Source organism: Cervus elaphus, chromosome 27, assembly GCF_910594005.1.
Source record: "Cervus elaphus chromosome 27, mCerEla1.1, whole genome shotgun sequence".
Taxonomy (NCBI): Eukaryota; Metazoa; Chordata; class Mammalia; order Artiodactyla; family Cervidae; genus Cervus; species Cervus elaphus.
The window spans coordinates 35,756,268-35,771,212 of NC_057841.1; the positions used below are offsets into that span (position 1 = coordinate 35,756,268).

At 42.0% G+C, this 14,945-nt stretch overlaps 1 protein-coding gene across 6 annotated transcripts in view; it reads left to right on the plus strand.

Moving 5' to 3' along the window:
• Positions 1-14,945, plus strand: part of OSBPL1A (oxysterol binding protein like 1A) — a 213,259-nt gene that overhangs the window by 126,201 nt on the left and 72,113 nt on the right. For 4 of the 6 annotated variants that reach the window (XM_043889695.1, XM_043889696.1, XM_043889701.1 and 1 more), the window contains one exon: positions 2,217-2,379. The exons of 1 other annotated variant lie outside the window; for it this stretch is intronic. In XM_043889695.1, the coding sequence (XP_043745630.1) occupies positions 2,217-2,379 (163 nt within the window). Of the gene's footprint in view, positions 1-1,309; positions 1,329-2,216; positions 2,380-14,945 lie in introns of those variants that run through there. One more of the 6 variants, XM_043889697.1, reaches the window with a different exon arrangement.

Here is a 14,945-nt window from a genome sequence, read left to right on the forward strand (position 1 = left end):
TTAATAAAATAGAACTTACATATTTTTCACCCAGAAGAGGTAACTTAGTTGATTCTTATGTAGAACAATACAGTGTCAGCAGCACATTTGCGTTTTGATACTTGAGCAGCTAAAAAAAAAAAACCCAAAGCTTAATGAAAGAGGAGTGGATGGAGTGAAAGAATTTGAATCTGCAGTGGTGTTTTTTGGAATCTACAACCGTGCTGATGTTTTTCCATCTAAAGAAAGGTTCGTTTTGGATATTATGATGAATTCTGTAGTCCTTATTTATAGATAAATGAATTGACCAGTCAAGTGGAGGAAAAACAGCTCTTTTTTTTAACGTTGATTTCAACTGTACTAAGCTTATCAACTATACTATCCTCCTTGGATATAAAATTTTAGATTATAGGAACATTTGCAACTATTTTTCAGTTTCTTAAAAATTATTATTATATACCTATTTAATTTTTTCCTGTTTTCTGGGTCTTCTCTGCACATTATTGCTTACCATTTATTGCTATTTATATTTCATTATTGTAATTCTAATAATAAACATGTTCCTATAATGATAATAGCCCTTCCCTTGTAGCTCAGTTGGTAAAGAATCTGCCTGCAGTGCAGGAAACCTGGGTTTGATCCCAGGGTCGGGAAGATCCCCTGGAGAAGGAAATGGCAACCCACTCCAGTATCCTTGCCTGGAAAATCTCATGGACAAAAGAGCCTGGTAGGCTGCAGTCCATGGGGTCGCAAAGAGTCGGGCATGACTGGTCGACTAACACTTACTTATAATGATAATAAATACTAAGGTACCCAAGGACTGGAGCTGTTCCCAAAATAATGAGGGCTTAATTCTGTTTTTATTACACACTTAGCATTTTCTGGTAAGTCATATCCAGGATTCTGGGATCATTTTCCCTATACGTGTGACTGTGGAGTCAGAATGTGGAGGAAGATGCTGTGTCCTTAGGGACCACAGGAAGGAGACTGAGAGGGAGGCGGGTTCAGCAGAGTGCAGCTGGGAGCCGTGGGGAGAGAGCACCAGGGTGAAGACCCAGGGGCAGACGTGACTGGAGGGGGTTTCGGAGGTCACCCCATCTCATGCTTCTTGAACTGTTGGAACAGCCCCTGGCTTTGGGCCTGGAGGGAAAAGTCCAAGAGGCTCCCGATCCGGACCCAGCGTCCTCCTATGCAGTGCTGCTTCCTGAAACATCTGATTTCATGTGTTGAGATTTGAGAAATAGGTTGTGCTGTTGAATTTTTTTCTTTTTTTTTTTTTTTTTTTGAAGACCACTGAGTTGAAGCCACCAATGAGACTCTTCCATGGCAGTAGAATCCTGATTTTATAGGTAAAGAAACAGGCACAAGAGACATCTGAGATTAGGTGGATCCCAGCTCTTCCAACTCCTGTTTAAAGAGCCACGTGGGCCCTAGAAGTTGAGGGAGTTGATGGAATAGCTGTGATTGTCAGAGTTCTAATACAAGAGTGGATGAAACGATTCACACCAACTCTGGTACCTGCTATTTTATATGAGAATTAGACTACTTAAATTTCAGAAGGCTTTAGTTAGCTTCAAATTCAGAAGCTCTTGAATTAGATAGGAAGAACAGATTATATCATCAAAGGAGTAAGACTTTGCCTTCTCTATAATCTTTTTACTTATTTATTTTTGTTCACTAAACTCAAGGTAAAATATGGAACCAGAATCAAACTCTGGATTGGAAAATGGTAATTAAAACATCCTTTCCTAGCCTCTTGTTTCTTTTTATTTGATATACCAACTCTTTTGAGAGTAAACTGGAGGATTATGTCTTAAGCTTTGATGTGATTCACATTTTAATATTTACAACAGTTTTGATTCTTTATTTTGTTAAAAAGCTGGCTTAATTTGATTAATGTTGAATGAAATACTCTCTATTTAAAAAAAATTTTTTTATATGATTTTCAAATTGACTGATGTCCTTCTACTAGGGTCCTGATCACTTGGGCTGAATTTGTTTGCTTTTTTCTTAATCTATTTGCATTGGCTGGAGCTGTTGTGAAAAAAGGCCCCACGGGAAGAACAAAATTAGCTTAGTAATTTTGCTCATTCAGCCGTGCACATGTAGCACCGCTGTTTTCATTCCTGATGTTGCAATTGAACTGGATCTAAAGTGAGTAATTTTCATATCCTTTTGAGTAAGTCTGTCTCTCCTGTCACTCTGAAGTCTTGTTTGTATTATCTGTTTTCTTCTAGGTGAGGAATTTTAAATTGGAACAGGAACAAGAAAAAAACAAAATTTTATCAGAAGCGCTGGCGACTCTAGCCACTGAACACCACGAATTAGAGCAGTCTCTGGTTAAAGGTTCCCCGCCTCTGAGCATCTTTAGTGAGGACGAGTTCTATGATGCTCTATCAGGTAATTGCAGAACCCCACCATCTGGGTCTTTGGCAGTTCACAGTTGACCACCTAAATGTCGTCTTAGGGTAGATGTCACCTTGAGTTCCCTGGAGTGAACAGATGGAAATGTATTGCTACAGCTCCCCAGTGACCTACATTGTGTGTGATGTTTTTGAGGCAGGAACCCGAAAGTTTGAAACCAAAGTCATCACTGAGTCTGCCTTGGTTGACAGCCCGTGCTCTGCTAGGGCCAGAGGGCTGTGAATCTGGTTTATTGTTTTATTCGTTGACTGTTAAATACCTCCTGGTACAAGGTGCTATTACCTGTTAAAGGACAGAGAGGTGGATGGTTTATATCCTCAGAGAGGTCTTACGAGTAAAGGACACAGATGAGGAAGAATTGGTTACAATATGGCATGCTGTGTGCCGAAGGGAGAGGTGAGGCCACGGTCTACCTGGAGCAGAGAAAAGGAAGACCTTAGCTTGGCCTCAGAGCAGTGCAGCACGCTGGCAGTGGGCAGGGGCTTCAGGGCCAGATCCTCTGAATTGAAATCCTGCCCCTGACACTGGTGTGAGCTGTGTGACCTTGGGCAAGTCCCATGACCTCTCTGGTTCTCAGCTTTTACATGTTTAAAATGGGGATAATTACAGTTTCCATTTCAGGGGGTTAAGTCCAGATTGAATTGAGTTCATACACTCAGTAGTGTCTGACAGGTACCAGGTATTCAAAAAATGGGCGATGTATGTGGAGGGGTGAGAATGACTTTTAAGAGGAGGTACTGCTGAGTAGTTTTGACTTTTTATGAATTTCCTTTAGAATTTGAGGTAGATGTGGGTGGAGTCATGGAAGGAATCATGGAGGGGATGACTGGAGATGATTGAAACTGAGAACAATTCTTTTATGTGAGGAAATTAAGTGCTCATTTAGTAGATGAACATGTACAATTGCTGGGTCTCACAGAACTTGATGGTGGAAGCAGGAGATCTCAGTGGATACGGAGTTAAAGGGTCACATTCATAACAGGAAACTAAAGGAAGCACAGTGAGAGGTCACAGAAATGAGAACTACAGAAAGTTTGGTTAAGGAAGTTAAAGTGGTGTGATGATACAGGACAAGGAAAATGATCTTGGCGGACTTAACAGAGAAGAGAGTGATTACAGAAGATCAGCAGAGCACACAGGAACATTAATTTTAGAAGTGTGACATGATCAAAAGATGGGGGAAAGCTAATTCTAACAGCCAGATGGGGGAATAATTAGAGAAAGGATTGTAACGACTACGATGGTGGCAATTAGATGGGGTATTTGTGAAAATAGTGATTCAAATTGGGAAGAGAAAGTAGAAATCAGATTTGAAAGCAGTGGAATGAGTGGCGGGGTTAAAGAAGGCTTTTAGCCTGATTGGGGGAAGGGAGGAGAGGACACCAAGGCTGCTGACATGTCTTCCCGTCTGTCCTCTGCCACATCCTGTCCCGTTATCCCCTGTATTCCTTCTGTTCAGAAATCCAGAGAGAGATGTGAATGTAAAAGAACCTAGATGCTTCAGCTGTTCATCATTGATGATCTTTTTTTAATATATATATTTTATTGAAATATAGTTGACTTGCAAAGTTTCAGTTGCACAGTAAAGTGATTCAGTTATACGTATACACATATATTATTTTTGAAATTATTTTCCTGTGGGTTATTACAAGATATTGACTGTAGTTCCCTGTGTTATACAGTAAACCTTTGTTGCATGTTGCATTCATCATTGATGTCTTTAAAAAAAATTTAATTTTTAAGAAAAAGCTTATTTGTTATGAACAGTTCAAGAGAGAAGTACTTATAGTGCCCGGTGAAATTTTCCCTTCATTCCTCATCCTAATTGCACACTTCCTCAGAGGTTCTTGTTAACAGCTTGATAGATTCTCTTGCAGACCTTTTAAAATCAATCCCATGTATATGTGCCTGCGTATCTATGTTGTTTTTTTTTTTATTCATGAGTGGAAGTAGCTGTGTAATTGTCCTGGGTCTACTTTTCATGGCACAATGTATCTTGGAAATACACACCAGTATTTTTCCCACCAGTACTACAACTGTAGCTCATTCTTGTTAAAGCTTCCATGAAAATCAGTGATATGGTTGAGCAGAATTTTCTGTCATTCTCTGCCTGATAGACACTTAGGGGCTACTCTTATCTTTCTGCTTCTCGGGTGTATTTTAACATTGATTTCCATAGTTGTCTCCTCGGGGAGAAGGAGATAAAAAGAACTACAGTCCCTCGGTCAGGTTTGGAAAATGAATTTCCTCTCAAGTGCCAGTTCAGATCTGTTTGCAGAACCTGCCTCTTGATGGGTTGCTGTGTTGAGAAGGATCCCGGCGCAGAGTCAGTGCCGAGCTGAGTCAGCGCGTTCCACGTGGCTGGAGATGAGGGCAAGGGACTGCTGCCCTAAGTGACCCACCTGAGTTTTATTACATTTGCCTGAACGTAGTAGCCTTTCTTGGGCCACTCCTACTTCCTGCCACAAATCTCGGGAATCCTTTGGTGCAATGTAGAACTCTATTAGAATTATGAGTCGGCTGCCCAGGGTTGAAGTCTTGCCCTGCTGGTGACCTAGCCACATAATTCACTGAGATCATAAAAGCCATCATTTGGGAATGACTTCATCTTCTCACTGTAATCTACACATTAACCTTCATTCCCACTTCCTCTTTCTCTTCTGTTACAAAAGAAGTGTTCCCTTTTAATTAAGGCCATTTCCTCCTGATTTGTTCTGGTACCCATCTCTTTGTGCCTCCTCCAGAACTTAGGTTTAGTTATTACTTTTTTCACCTACAGTTTCATTTTCTTATTTTTTTCTTCACGTTTTATTGAAATAATTGACCTACAGCCCTGTCAGTTTAAGGTGTACAGCATAATGATGGGGCTCAAATCATGAAATGATTATCACAAGTTTAGGGAACATCCATCATCTCATAAAGTACAAAATTAAAGAGATAAAAATTTTTTTCCTTGTGACGTGACTTCTGAGGATTTACTCTTAACTTCGTGTATAATATATAGCAGTGTTGATTATATATATCCTGATCTATGTTACATCCTTAGTACTTAGTTATCTTATAACCAGAAGTTCGTACCTCTTGAATCTATTTTCATCTATTCTCCCTCCCCTTTCTCTGCACCTCCAGTAACCAAAAATCTGATCTTTTTCTGTGGATTTATTTGCTTATTTGCTCTTGAAGTATTATTGACCTATAACACTGTGTTAATTCCTGTCACCTACCCAGGGAGGCCCTTCCCTGCTCTTTGGGCTTCCCCAGTGGCTCTGACAGTAAAGGATATGCCCATGGTATGGGAGACCCAGGTTCGATCCCTGGGTTAGGAAGATCCCCTGGAGAAAGGAATGGCAACCCACTCCAGTATTCTTGCCTGGGAAATCCCATGGACAGAGGAGCCTGGCAGTCTACTGTCCTTGGAGTCACAAAGAGTCGGACACGACTGAGCGACTAACACTAACTTACACAACATAGTGATTTGATATTTCTGCACATTTTTAAATGGTCAACTTAAGTCTAGGCATGTGGAAGTTTGTACCTATTCATCTCTGTCACGTGTTTCTTTCTATACCACATTATTTTAAATACTAACTTAGAATTCCTGTAATAGTTTCCTGTGGCTGCCAGAAGAAATTACCATAAATGTAGTGGTTTAGATAATGCAGATTTATTCTCTCAGCTCTAGAGGTCAGAAGTCCTGTAATCAAGGTGTTGGCAGGTCTGTGTCCGCCTGTAGGCTCTAGAGAGAATCTGACTCCCTGCGTTTCCAGCTTCTAGAGACCACCTGCATTCCTTGGCACGAGGCCCCATCCTCCCATCTTCAAAGCCAGTAAGTTGACTTCTTCCAATCTCTCTGACCTTCTTCCCTCCCTTTTATAAAGACCATAGCAATCACAGTGGACCCATCCAGATAATCCAGGGCAGCCTCCCCAAGTCAAGGTCCTTAACTCAGTCACACCTGTAGAGTCCTTTTACAATGGGAGGTGACCCATCCGCAGGTTCCAGAGACTAGGAGGGACAGTTGTTCAGACTACCACAGTTCCAGAATTTATTTCTCCAGCCCTGACCTCTTGTGAGATACGTATATACTCAGTTGTTAGCTGGATAAATAAAAGATGGATTCTTGATCTTCCTCCTAGGTCCTTTTCCTCCTGGAATTTGCTTAATTTTAGTAAATGGCGCCTCTTTCATCTCCTAAAGCTGGAAATCTGGGAGATTTGTGGCACTCACGGGCCCCCTCCTTGAAACACAGACCAGGGCCCGTCCGTTCTGCCCTTCAGTCATGCCTTGAATCCATCTGTGTTCTGTTACTGCAAGGTGATCATTAAAGGTGTGGGTGCTGCTGCTGGAAGACTGTTGATAAATGGTGGTTCTACCAATTCCTGTAGCCTTTGGAAAATGACTTCACTTTCCTGTGCCTCATTTCTTCATCTGCCGGTGGGTCATAAGATTATCGGGGGGAATAAACACCTCATATTTGTACTGTAAGCAGTGCCGGGCACACTGAGGGGCTGCCCAGCGTTCACTCACAGTATCATCACCTGCCCTGCACCTGCTCTCGTCCAGCCTCTTAACTGATGGCCGTGCTTCCTGCCTTGCCCTCTTGACTTTCACTCCATACATACCACCCACATTGATGCTTTACAGACAATCACGGCATCACATTCCCCTGCCCAGAATCCTTCAGTGGCTCTTCGCTGCACCTGGGACAAAATGCAAACTCCCTAATAGGCCTTCCAGGCTCCCGACATGACCCCCACCTTGCCCGTCCCTTGTTCATTCCGGCCACACCGGGCATCTTCCATCCTCACCACGCAGCCGTGACAGAGGCTGTTGGGTGGGACGAAACAAGTATACAAACCTGCATTTCATGCAATTTCTGAATCAGAATAATAGATTAAATCAAGCGTACCTTAATGTTTAAAAGAAATGAGAAAAAAGGCTTTTAAAGCTACTTCTCTTGAAATACTTCTAAATAATTTTCAGTAAATGCTTAGTCTGCTTTTTAAAAGTCAGTTACAACTTGTTACTTCCTTTAAAATTAAATCCATGTGACTTCCTGTTTTCCCTTTAAATTTTTTCAGATAAGCAGGGTCAGTGAAAATGTAGTACAGTAGGTGAGACAAACCTTGATATAAGCCTACAGTGTAGTGTATTTTTTCCAACCCCATGCGGGTCTTTTAATTATTTAAATTTTTTCCCAGTATGCTCAGTGACTTAAGATTTCATCAGACCCCGTACAGCAAACATTCTGTCTCACAATTGGGTTGAATTCCATTCTATAACAGATGAGAAGGCACTAAACCTAACAAAGCATCACTTCCTGTCTTCATTGCGTGTCTGTCTTTAAGGAATGAAATGGTTATGTTGAGTGAAATTTCTGATATTATTACCTGTAAGTGAACACTTCCTGGGAAGAGGGCTAAGCATTCATAAGAATTAAAACAAAGGATTTAATGAGAAACTAGAGACTAACTAGTTCTGTAGAAAAATTCTATTCTGCCAGCAAGTAAAGTACAGAAATTATAATATGTAGTAGGTCCCACTTCAGGGAAGAATGAAGCAGCTCCTTCTACATGTTCCTGCCAGCTTTCTGCTTTTTGCATTTCACCCCCTTCTCCTACCAAAACTCTCAAATGTCTCTAAATAATCAATATCTCCTCTTCTGGGTAGCTTTTCCCACTCCCTCAGGCACAATTAGTTGTTTCATCTTTTGTGTTTCTTCCATTTACATCTCTTTCAAGGCCCTTTGGTTGTATTGTGCCTGTCTCTTTTCAGCTCAGTCACTTCAGTCATATCTGACTCTTTGCAACCCCGTGGACCATAGTCCACCAGGCTCCTCTGTCTATGGGATTCTCCAGGCAAGAATACTGGAGTGGGTTGCCATGCCCTTCTCCAGGGAATCTTCCCAACCTAGGGATCAAACCCAAGTCTCTAATGTCTCCTGCATTGGCAGGCAGGTTCTTTACCACTAGCACCACCTGGGAAGCCCATATGATGGTAGAGACCGTGTCTATTTATATTCCTGAAGTACTTAGCATAGACTAAGTTGCTCTCTAAACGTTTATTGAATGCAGGTTGTTGAACAAATGTCATTGATATTTCTGTCCTCCCTAAAAATATATTGGTTTTCAATCAAGAGCACTAAAGAATCCATAACACTTGCTAATTTCATGCAGCCTGCATGCTTCACTTTGGGTACTGTGTGGAACAGGAGGGGTGGGTGATAGAGGGGGTGAACTGGGATGAGATGTTACTTAAAAGGTAAAATTTGTTCCCCAGGAATTTACCATTATGTGGGAGCTAAGAGATTGGCTCTCAGAGAGAGGGGTGAATGAAAAAGTAGCTAAGGGGGAGAAAATGAAAGGTGCTTGACCTTATGAATCTCTAATGATTGCCTAAGGCATTATTTTTGAAACGTTTCTTAACCAGTTAAATAACTTCATGGCTCTTGTTCTTTAGTACTGGTCTGAGATAGCAGTTGCACAAAAATTTCTGCCTTTTGAATTTTAAAACTTCAAAATTTATTGTTTTTCTTACTGTCTGTTCACTTTCCTTTTTAGAAACATGTTGAGATCAGTTGTGCAAAAAAAGGCTTTCTTGCTTGGTTTTTCTCTTAATGCTATTTTGGTCAAAATGCGCATGAATAATGCATCCAAATCCTATAGTGTAGATTGGCAAAACCAGTGGAAAGTTAGGTTATGAAATCGAAGCCAGCTTTAGCATGTCTCAGCAGTTGCAGGGGTGGGTGCTCATGTCTTTTTAAATCAGAGCTTTAAAAGTGGAAAGTGGTAATATAATGACTTTGATTTTGTCTGGAGGAGAGTAACATAGGAAGTTATGACCCATGTGAAATAACATTTAATCCAACAACTACAACTGGTAATACTTGAGAAAAGTAATGACATCTGCTGAGAGTTTCACATAGAAGATGCAGGGTTTGACCAAAGTGATCAGAAGTGTTGGCAGGAAGGCTGATAAGATACCGTGTGCTCTGTTCTTTATGTTCCTAAGCCCATTGTCCTCTCCTGCATTTTAGTTTTTTAAAAAATTAATTTATTTTTATTTAGTTTCTTTCGTTTTTCTGGGTCTTCCTTGCTGCGTGTGGTCTTTCTCTAGTTGTGGCGAGCCAGGCCTACTCTTCATTGCGGTGGCTTCTCTTGTTGTAGAACACAGGCTCTGGGTGCATGGGCTTTAGTACTTACAGCACATGGGGCACGGGTTCAGCTGTTCTGTGGCATGTGGGATCCTCCCGGACCACAGATCAAACCCGTGTCTAACTGCGTTGGCAGGCAGTTTCTTATCCACTGTACCACCAGGGAAGTCCTGTGATTTGGTTCTGAAATACCTGGACATTTGCTGCCTGGGCCATTTCTGTGAGTCTTTACTGTGGTCTGGACCTGCCCAGGACTTGAAGAGCTTCTGTATTCCTAGGACTTTTTTCTCTTGTCCTAATTTATTATTTATTTATTTATTGGATGATTAGCCATACTACCTTGTTCTTGCCCTGTTTCTTGTTATATAACTTTTTGTGCATTTCTTTCTTGTCTTTCCCCAAGCCTGCATTTCCCTCAAGGACAGAGACCTTATTGTGTGAACCTGTGTATTTCCTCTGTTGCCCAGGACAGAGCACATTCGTTGGTTGGTGTGATGTGCAACAAATTGAGTACCACAGACTGTGACTGTTATTAGACACCTTTTGTATGTAATATGGTATAATATTCTGTGGAAAATCTTAAGTAGTGCCAGGAGCTCTTAATCTCACTTTGTGCTTATAGCATTAAAAATTATCCAGCAGCTTACTCATAATGTGTATATGTTGTAGGTAAAACACTGGTGAATGTAATTTATCCTTTGTGTGTGCATGCACGCTCAGTTGTGTCTGACTCTTTGTGACCCCATGGACTGTAGCCTGTCAGGCTCCTCTGTCCGTGGAATTCTCCAGGCAAGAATACTGGAGTGGGTTGCCATTTCCTACTCCAGAGAATCTTACCCACCCAGGGATTGAACCTGGCACTTCAACCTCCATCAGGATATTAGTACAGCTCCTTATCTCTCCCAGGTAATCAGTTACTCCTGGTCCCCATCAGCTGTCTTGTCTTTCAAAAATGCTGTGTCCTATACAAATACCTTTGACCTGTACAAATACCTTTGACCTGCATCACTTTGCTCTTCTAGCATTCTCTCTTGAACAGCCTCTATTTATGTTTGTTCTCATGATTTCCCAGCAGCCGCTCTTGACCAGGTCACCACTGTCACGTGCTCAGCTGCCTAGTTGCATGATCCTGTCTCAGTTTGCATCTTTGTCGACCTTTTACCAGCCCTTCAAGTTGCTGATGCCCCCTTCCTTCACGGAACGCTTTCTTTATTTGGTTTCCAGAATACCACTCTCATTTGATTTTATTTCTGTTTCCTTTGCTAATGTTCTTGCGTCTCTCTCACTTTTGGTAGTGGAGTGTCTTAGAGTGCAGTCATTCTTTTCTTTTCTGCATTTACCCTCAAGATCAGAGGTCCCCAGTCACCTAGTCACAGACCAGTATTGGTCTGTGGCCTGTTAGGAACCGGACCACACAGCAGGAGGTGAGCGATAGGCTAGTGAGTGAAGGTTCATTTGTATTTACAGCTGCTCCCCATTGCTTGCATGACCGCTTGAGATCGCACATGATGGTGGCCTTAAAAATACGTTTGAGACGATTTCAGATCTCCATGCATTCTGAATAAAAGTCAAGGCAGAATATCCTAAAATTACTACAAAAGCACTGAAAAGCCTGCTTCCATTTCCAGCATTCTCTCTTTGTGAAGCAAGGTTTTCTGCAGTACAGCAATCAAAAAGTTCACGCAGTAAGCCAAAGATACGCAGTGCACTTTCGGTGTCACTGCCTCCCATCACCCCTGGTCTAGTTGCAGGAAAACAAGCTCAGGACTCCCACTGATGCTGCATTATGGTGAGTCATATAATTATTTCATTATATATGCCAGTTTAATAATAATAATAGAAATAAATTGCATGATAAATGTAATGCGCTTGAATCGTCCCAAAACCATCCCCTACCATCCAGTCTGTGGAGAAATTGTCTTCCACAAAACCGGTCCCTGGTGCCAGAAAGGTTGGGCTCTGCTGCTCTAGTGCCCTTGTGCTCAGAGTGTGGTCTGAGTAGCGTTAGCTTCTTGTGGGAGCTTGTCGGAATTGCAGAACCAGAGGTCCCAACTCAGACTTAGTGAATAAGAATTGGCAGTTTTCTTTAAATCTGTAGGGGATCATCCAGACATTGAAGTTTGAACAGCTTGCCTTACATGACGTCACCTAGTCCCACACCTGCGAATATTGCCCATATTCTGTTAAATCTGTAAGTTTTATGTCTGTAGGCTCAGTCTTGTCTCTGAATTTCAGACTCCTGTCTAATTATCTACTTGGCATGTTCATTTAAGTGAGAGCTCCTAAGTATCTTAAAATGTCCAGAAGAGAATTTTTCACTCCTGCTCACAAGCCTGCCCCTCCTGCATATTTTGTGGATGAAGGATGCGTCTTTACAGTTGCTTCAGCTGAGGTTGAGAACCTTTGAATTATCTGTCATGGACTGTGGGTTTTGTTTTGTTTTGTTTTAATTGTTGTTCTTTGATTTCTTTTTGCGGGGTGTCCGGGAAAGGCTTCGTATCCACGTTCAGTCCGTCAGCACATTCTGTCACCTCTTCCTACCACATTTAGCAGAATCTGACCCCTTATCATTCCACTCCCACCACCCAGACCCCCGTCATCTCTTGCCTGGATTGTGAACAGGGGCTTTCTGACTGGTCTCTCTGCTTGCATCCTCGTCTCCAGCAATATTTCAAGCACAGCGTTCAGAGTGATCGTTTCCAAACGTGAGTTTCTTCGGGTCAGTTCCCTGCACAGGACCCTGTAATGGCTTTACTTCCAGCTGGAATAAAAGCCAGAAGCCCTCCATCTGGCTGCCTGCCGCCTTCTGAGATCTGCCCTGTCCTCCTCATTCCCTTCCTTCCATCACTGACCTCAGCAGCAGTCCCTGCTCCTGCCAGGTGTGTCCCCCAGGCCTTCACTTCCCCTCACCTGGAGCTCTCTCATCCCAAATACCTGCGGGGCTTACCCCTCCACTCCGTTCCTTTTTCTGCTCAGAAAGACCTTTACTGTATCATTTTCTCTTCTTTTTCTCTTGCCTTAAAAAAAAAATCTTTCACACATATTGTTCATTTGTTCCTGGACTCCTACAAGTAGAGTGTAAGCTCCTCTGTGAGGGAGGCGTTTTTCTTGGTGCCTGAGTAAAGAGTCAGTAAAGAGCTCTCTAGCAGGGTAAGATGGAGGTGGAATATTCTCTGTGGAAGAAGCTCACACACACGAAGGTAGAGAATTGTTTTCCAAGATGTCATGAAAATTCGCTGTGCCGAAGCAGGGGTTGAGTGTTCCAAATGCTAAGAAATGGTGATGAGACGAAGCCACAAAAGTAATTCAGGACCCGCCTGAAGTGAGTCTTGTGATAAGGTTCTGCTGAAGAATTTGCTTTTTATTTGTAAGTGATGGGAAGCAGCAAACAAGTATACATACGGATGATGTCAGGTTAGCATTTTATAAAGTTTCCTTTTTTAAAGTAAATATTGTGGATTTTTATAATATGCTCACATTATACTAAGAATTGGAAATTAAGAGCAAATAAGGCATGGTCCGTACTCAGGAGTCTACAGTCTGTTAGCGAGTGAGTATGTTGACAGTTAAATTGATTTGAGGTCCAAGTGTCCTTGATGAGAGATGACAAGAGTTTGCATGAAAGCAACTTAATTGAGGTGGAAAGTTTCAGTTCCTCTCTTTATTGTTTTAATGAACACATATCCTGACCTTTGTTCCTCAGGGAAGCCTGCTTGACTTTTGGACTAGATCAGATCCCCACTGTTGATACCCCATGCATCATCAGTTCAGTAGATCACTCATGTCCGACTCTTTGCAATCCCATGAACTGCAGTACACCAGGCCTCCCTGTCCATCACCAACTCCCAGAGCTTACTCAAACTCATGTCCGTTGAGTCAGTGATGCCATCCAACCATCTCATCCTGTATCGTTCCCTTCTCCTCCCTCCTTCAAACATTCCCAGCATCAGGATCTTTTCCAATGAGTCAGCTCTTCACATGAGGTGGTCAAAGTATTGGAGTTTCAGCTTCAGCATCAGTCCTTCCAATGAATATTCAGGACTGATTTCCTTTAGGATGGACTGGTTTGATATCGTTGCAGTCCAAGGGACTCTCAAGAGTCTTCTCCAACACCACAGTTCAAAAGCATCAATTCTTCAGTGCTTAGCTTTCTTTATAGTCCAACTCTCACATCCGTATATGACTACTGGAAAAAACAAAGCTTTGACTAGACAGACCTTTGATGGCAAAGTAACATCTCTGCTTTTTAATATGCTATCTAGGTTGGTCATAACTTTTCTTCCAAGGAGCAAGCATCTTTTAATTTCCTGGTTGCAGTCACCATCTGCAGTGATTTTGGAGCCCAGAAAAATAAAGTCTGTCACTGTTTCCATTGTTTCCCCATCTACTTGCCATGAAGTGATGGGACTGGATGCCATGATCTTAGTTTTCTGAATGTTGAGTTTTAAGCCAACTTTTTCACTCTTCTCTTCTACTTTCATCAAGAGGCTCTTTAGTTCTGCTTCACTTTCTGCCATCAGGGTGGTGTCATCTGCATATCTGAGGTTATTGATATTTCTCCCGGCAGTCTTGATTCCAGCTTGTGCTTCATCCAGCCAAGCGTTTCTCATGATGTACTCTGCATATAAGTTAAATAAGTAGGGTGACACTATACAGCCTTGACATACTCCTTTTCCTATTTGGAACCAGTCTGTTGTTCCATGTCCAGTTCTAACTGTTGCTTCCTGACCTGCATACAGGTTTCTCAGGAGGCAGGTCAGGTGGTCTGGTATTCCCATCTCTTTCAGGATTTTCCACAGTTTATTGTGATCCACACAGTCAAAGGCTTTGGTATAGTCAATAAAGCAGAAGTATATATTGTTCTGGAACTCTCTCGCTTTTTCGATGATCCAGCGGGTGTTGCCAATTTGATCTCTGGTTCCTCTGCCTTTTCTAAAACCAGCTTGAACATCTGTAAGTTCACGGTTCATGTGAACTATTGAAGCCTGGCTTGGAGAATTTTGAGCATTACCTTGCTAGCGTGTGAGATGAGTGGAATTATGCGGTAGTTTGAGCATTCTTTGGCATCGCCTTTCTTTGGGATTGGAGTGAAAGCTGACCTTTCCCAGTCCCGTGGCCACTGCTGAGTTTTCCATGCATCATAGTCCCATGGCATTTCCTGTAGTTGACATTTTATGTGATTTTTTTTTTTTCTGCCCTGTCACTCAAGCTGACAGAACATTCCTTGAGGAACTTTGCACCCCTAGCAGCTAGCACAGATGAGGAGTGCAGATATTTGAGTGAAAAAAGTTTGGGGGTACATTTCAAAGGCTAAATTGAACTTGCGGATGAGTTGGTTGTGGAGGATAGTGATGTTCTTAGACTTCCCATCTGTTTACTGAAAAGTCCT